Source organism: Ovis canadensis, chromosome 6 (genome assembly GCF_042477335.2).
Source record: "Ovis canadensis isolate MfBH-ARS-UI-01 breed Bighorn chromosome 6, ARS-UI_OviCan_v2, whole genome shotgun sequence".
NCBI lineage: Eukaryota > Metazoa > Chordata > Mammalia > Artiodactyla > Bovidae > Ovis > Ovis canadensis.
Window position 1 is genome coordinate 119,093,676 of NC_091250.1, and position 6,427 is coordinate 119,100,102.

The 6,427-nt window shown below is 42.2% G+C and overlaps 1 protein-coding gene across 1 annotated transcript; it reads left to right on the plus strand.

Moving 5' to 3' along the window:
* The first annotated feature begins 238 nt into the window (after positions 1-238).
* Positions 239-5,836, plus strand: DSPP (dentin sialophosphoprotein). Its single transcript, XM_069595048.1, has 4 exons — positions 239-289; positions 1,639-1,725; positions 1,860-2,855; positions 3,419-5,836. The coding sequence occupies exons 1-4, from the start codon at positions 239-241 to the stop codon at positions 5,834-5,836; spliced, it is 3,552 nt and encodes a 1,183-aa protein (XP_069451149.1).
* Positions 5,837-6,427: the final 591 nt, after the last annotated feature.

Genomic DNA, 6,427 nt, shown 5'->3' on the forward strand with positions numbered 1-6,427 from the left:
TGACCCCACTCCTGGTGTGTACTGACCACAGACAACATGTGTGTACTCAAGCGTGTACTGGAATATTGAGTCTTGGCAGCTTCTTCTCATGTTGTGTTCATACTCCTTACCCAGGAAAGAGGCACACGCTTAGAGACCAAAATAATGCATTATATGGTTATCATCTTTTGCTTTATAAGTAATTTTTTACTGTTCTTTTTTCTTCCATAACAGCCACTGATTAATATTCCTATAGAAAATGAAGATCATTGTATATTTTTGCATTTGGGCAGTAGCATGGGCCATTCCAGTAAGTATGCCTTCCTCAAAAAAACCTTCTTACTTTACTATCTCTCTTAACACACATGCATATATGTGTGTATACACACACACACACACATACACATATATATATGTGTGTATATTTTTTTCTTGAGATCTTGCAGATCAGCTGACCCTACCCTTTTAGATTTGCATGAAAGACTTTATAGGACCTGTTTGGGGTCTCAACAAAACTAAATACACACTCCAACTCATGCTCCCAGTCTTCTTAGTGAAACTTCTGTCTTGTTGGAAGGATTGTTATTTTTAAAATTCATTCAGATTAATTTACATTTAATGCTTAGAAGTTGTGGAGCCTGTCCATCTTTGCTCATGCCCTGTGAATTTCATTCTAATTATCAATGAAGCCTTGTTTAAGAAGGTTTCAAGAAAGAAAAATAGGAAAAAAATCACATTTTTTTCAGCAAAGGGAAAACTAATGTTTCACTCAGAAAGTTAAATTTGAAAGATAAACACCAGCAAAGATAAATTAAGAAAATTAAGTCATTTGTAATTTTATTAGCCAGCTGCTACAGTTACCATTTTGATATGCTTTCCTCATGGTATTTCTGTAGTTGAAATTTGCTTAACTCTTTCTGTTGTGCTCCTGAAGGGCACAGAAGTAGCATAGGCTTGCCTTTGTTTCTGCCCTGGTTTTGGTCAGAACTACTATTCTCTTAGGGGGTTTGGCCAAGATTATTCTTAGGGTGGATCTGGTGCTGCTGCAAGAAACTTGTCAGACAGAAACACCAAAGGTCTGTCTCCTCATTTTTTCAATGTCATTTTAATTTAAATTTATTTATATATTGTTTATTTACAGTATTATATTAGTTTCAGATATGCAGCATAGTGATTCAGAACTTTTACAGATTATGCCTTATTAAAAGTTATTACAAGATAATGACTATAGTTCCCTGTGCTACACAATATATCCTTGTTGCTCATTTATTTTTTTTTGGTAATCTTCTTTCTTTTTTATTTTTAAAATTATATAAGTGTGATAATGCATTTATAGGCTGTCTCCTCATCTTTAATAAAAGACTATTTCCTTTCTAGTGTTGAGATAAGTGATCTGGTTAAAACCTTGGTAAAATTGGTAATATTATTATGAAAAATATCTATATGCCAAGTTTAAATTCTATGGAATTCACATAACAAGTCACTTTTCTTTTGTACCCAACTAGATCATACCTTGGCCTTTGTGTTATATCTTTTTTTCTTCATTTAGGGATAATATGTGTGTGCGTGTGTCTGTGCACATGTGTGTGAGCACACACGTGTGCACACATGTACACAAAATAAGAATATTTTCAATTTCCAGTATTTTCACTTTGGTAGGTCCCTCAAATCAAGCCGTTGGAGAGACATGCTGTTGACAAACCTGTGAATTTAAATCTTCTAGCAAAATCAAAAGTGCCAATACAGGTATAAGATGTAAAATGTATTTCTAAACTCTTTTAGATTCCATTAACCTCCAGAAAAATCGATGCTCATCTTTTCAGTTTGCTTTACTTTAAGACGATATCCACAACTTAATAGGAATTGTTTCTCTTTTGCAGGATGCATTAAATGCCAATGATACCACCAAAGAAAGTGGTGGCCTCATGCATGAAAATGATCGAGAAAGGCAACAGGATATCCAAGATGGTTACAAAGGAGAGAGAAATGGTTCTGAGTGGGCAGAGGTGGGAGGGAAAAGTTCTTCTACAGGTTCCGTGTTAGTAAATGAAAAGGGGAATACGGAGGATCTAAAGGGGGGCACAAGAAAACCAGAAACATACGACCAGGATGGGATCCAAGGAAAAGAAGACAGCATCACTGCAAACGGCCTCAGGGGACAAGTAGGCATCATCCACGATGCTGGAGCAGCAAATGGGAGCCATATTGATGGGATTACTGAGAACAACTCCCAAAATGCAGGTGTTGGAAATACAAGTCAAAGTGAGGACGCCACTGTTGTCCAAGAAGATGGACATCAAGTAGCTGGAAGCAGTAATAGTACAGGTCAGGAGGCGGAAATCAATGGGAATTCCTGTAGAAATGGGGCTGACACAAGTGAAACAACACCTCAGAGAGACGAGAGAAATGGGAATGAGGAGGCAGGGGTATTGCCAGGGGGGAGTGGAGCTGGAAATGGAGAAGATGTTGGTTTGGATAATTTTGAAGGAAGTCCTAGTGGGAATGGAGCAGATGAAGATGAAGACAAGGGCTCCGGTGATGATGAAGGTAAAGAAATAGGGAATGGAGAAAAGGGTAGTGATACCAGCAAGGGCCAGGAGGGTCAGTCTCATGGAGAAGAGGATGATGAGGATAATAGCTTAGGTCAAAATTCAGTTAGTAGTGAAGATGATGGCCCTAGGGACAAAGAAGACGCCCATGTCATTGATGGGGACAACATCTCCAAGAGTGAGGAAGATTCTGCCGGTATTCCAGAAAACAATGATAGCCAGAAAACAGAGGATACTCAAAAACCCAGTCACAGAGAGAACAAAGCTGTGGAAAACAGAATCACTGAAAAGTCAGAGCCACCTGCTATTGGGAAGACCCACGATAAGGTTAGTTTGTGAAGCTGGTTTCTTTCAATGGCAGTTTAACTCCTCCCCTTCCCTTAATGATGGTGTGTGTGCATGCCCAGTCACTCAGTCATGTCAACTCTTTGCAATCCCATAGACTGTAGCCTGTCAGACTCCTCTGCCCATGATGGTAGCACAAAAATAAATCATGATGAACAATCATGTATTTTCGCACCTAAATCACTTGAATATTCAATGGGGGAGGCTAGAGTCCTTATTAGACATTGCTATGGAACAATTTTAAAAAGTTGAAATTTCTGAAGATTTGGTTACAGTTCTTCAAAAGTCTTATGCTAAATAATTAATGCATCATGTAACTATTTACAAAAGTTCCTACTGGATAAAAACATGAATGGGATGGTCTATAATCTAAACAATAGAGTACTTTCAAGTACAATAAAGCACATTTTCACAGACAGGTGTTTCTGAAGTACTGGAATCCGAACTCCTGTTCTCTGGCCAATTTCCCCAGTCTTCCTCAGACCAATGCAATTTTGCAGCATAACATTCACTGATTAATCATTCTCTTCTCCATCTTTCCATAGGGAATGGAAATGGAAAGTCCCAGCAGTGGCCACAGAAACAATGTTACCAAAGAAGCTGGGAAAGTGAATGAAGATAAAGAGAGTAAAGGCCAACATGGAATGATTGTGGGCAAAGGAAATGTCAAGAGACAAGGAGAGATTGACATTATACAAGGAGCTGGACAGAAACTGGAATCTGGAAACAAGCCTGGACCCAGCAAAACACACAGTGACAGTAACAGTGATGGATATGACAGTTATGAGTTTGATGGTGAATCCATGCAAGGAGATGATCCCAACAGCAGTGATGAGTCTAATGGCAGTGATGATGCCAATTCTGAAGATGATAATAATCACAGTAGCCGAGGAGATACTTCTTATAACTCTGATGAATCAAATGACAATGGCAATGACAGTGGCTCCAAAGGAGATGATGATGGTAGTGATAACACATCAGATGCTAATGATAATGATAGTGATGGCAATGATAACAATGGAGGTGATGACAATGGCAAATCAGGCAACAGCAAAGATACATCAGACAGCAGCGACAGCAGTGACAGTAATGACAGCAGCGACAGCAGCGACAGTGACAGTAAATCAGACAGTGACAGCAGTGACAGCAGCGACAGCAGTGACAGCAGCGACAGCAGTGACAGTAGTGACAGCAGCGACAGCAGCGACAGCAGCGACAGCAGCGACAGTGACAGTAAATCAGACAGTGACAGCAGTGACAGCAGCGACAGCAGTGACAGCAGCGACAGCAGTGACAGTAGTGACAGCAGTGACAGCAGTGACAGCAGTGACAGCAGCGACAGTGACAGTAAATCAGATAGTGACAGCAGTGACAGTAGTGACAGCAGCGACAGCAGTGACAGTAGTGACAGCAGCGACAGCAGTGACAGTAGTGACAGCAGCGACAGCAGTGACAGCAGTGACAGCAGCGACAGTGACAGTAAATCAGATAGTGACAGCAGTGACAGTAGTGACAGCAGCGACAGCAGTGACAGTAGTGACAGCAGCGACAGCAGTGACAGTAGTGACAGCAGCGACAGCAGTGACAGCGACAGTAAATCAGATAGTGACAGTAATGACAGTAGTGACAGTAGCGACAGCAGTGACAGTAGTGACAGCAGCGACAGCAGTGACAGCGACAGTAAATCAGATAGTGACAGTAATGACAGCAGTGACAGCAGTGACAGCAGCGACAGCAGTGACAGTAATGACAGCAGTGACAGCAGTGACAGCAGCGACAGCAGTGACAGTAATGACAGCAGTGACAGCAGCGACAGTGACAGTAAATCAGACAGTGACAGCAGTGACACTGATAGCAGTGACAGCAGTGACAGTAGCGATAGTAGTGACAGCAGCGATAGTGACAGTAAATCAGACAGTGACAGTAGTGACAGCAGTGACAGCAAATCAGACAGTAGTGATGGTAGCGACAGCAGCAATAGCAGTGACAGTGACAGCAAATCAGACAGTGACAGCAGCAACAGTAGTGACACTAGTGACAGCAGTGACAGCAGCGACAGTAGTGAAAGCAGTGACAGCAGTGACAGCAGTGAAAGTGACAGTAAATCAGACAGTGACAGCAGCAACAGCAGTGACAGCAGCGACAGTAGTGACAGCAGCGACAGCAGTGACAGCAGTGACAGCAGCGACAGCAGCGATAGTGACAGCAGCGACAGTGACAGTAAATCAGATAGTGACAGCAGCGACAGCAGTGACAGCAGTGACAGCAGCGACAGTGACAGTAAATCAGACAGTAGCAACAGTAGTGACAGCAAGTCAGACAGTAGTGACAGCAGTGACAGCAGCGATAGTAGTGACAGCAGTGACAGCAAATCAGACAGCAGTGACAGCAGCAATAGCAGTGACAGTGACAGTAAATCAGACGGTGACAGCAGCGACAGCAGTGACAGCAGCGACAGTAGTGACAGCAGTGACAGCAGTGACAGCAGTGACAGTAGTGACAGTAGTGACAGCAGTGACAGTAGTGACAGCAGCGACAGCAGTGACAGCAGCAATAGTGACAGCAGCAATAGTGACAGCAGCAACAGTGACAGTAAATCAGACAGCGACAGCAGTGACAGTAGTGACAGCAGCGACAGCAGTGATAGCGACACTAAATCCGACAGTGACAGCAGCGACAGCAGTGACAGCAGTGACAGCGACACTAAATCCGACAGTGACAGCAGTGACAGCAGCGACAGTAGTGACAGCAGCGACAGCAGCGACAGCAGTGACAGTAAATCAGACAGCGACAGCAGCGACAGCAGCGACAGCAGCGACAGCGACCCTAAATCCGACAGTGACAGCAGCGACAGCAGTGACAGCGAGAGTAAGCCTGGTAACGGCAACAACAATGGAGGCAGTAGTGACAGCGATAGTGACAGCGAAGGCAGTGACAGTAATCACTCAACAAGTGACGATTAGAACTAAAGAAAACCCCACAAGATGCCTTTTGTGAAAACTCTGGTGAGTAATCGATAGGAAATACAGATTTCCAGGAAAGTAAAGAAGGGGGAGGAATAAAGAGAAGACCTATGTAAAGATCCATACATCTACAGACACAAGGAAAGAATCAAGCTGTCGGATTCAGGGCCGGGTCCCAACACCCTCAGAGAGAGAATCTGACTGTGTACATGCATGTTAAATATATTCTGAAAAGATTTTGTTAAAAGTGTAAATGCAAACATAGAAGAACAATTAAAATGTTCTTTAGTACTTTACACAGAAACCTCAAGTAATCACATACTAATACAGTTTAAATGCCAAGTGCTTTAGAAAATGTATTAGCACACAGACACATCTTATAAATAACCAGGGGCATTGGCCTAATCTTGCACTAATTATATCTATATTCTGAGTAGATGGTCTGCTTACAGCTGAGTAAAAGATGCTCTCATCATGATCTCCAGCTTGGCTACAATTCATTTGCTTGTTCTAAAGAAGAAATATATTGCAACATTAAAAAAAAATCACAGTAACCATTTAATTTACCCAAACCATGAGAATAATCTTTGT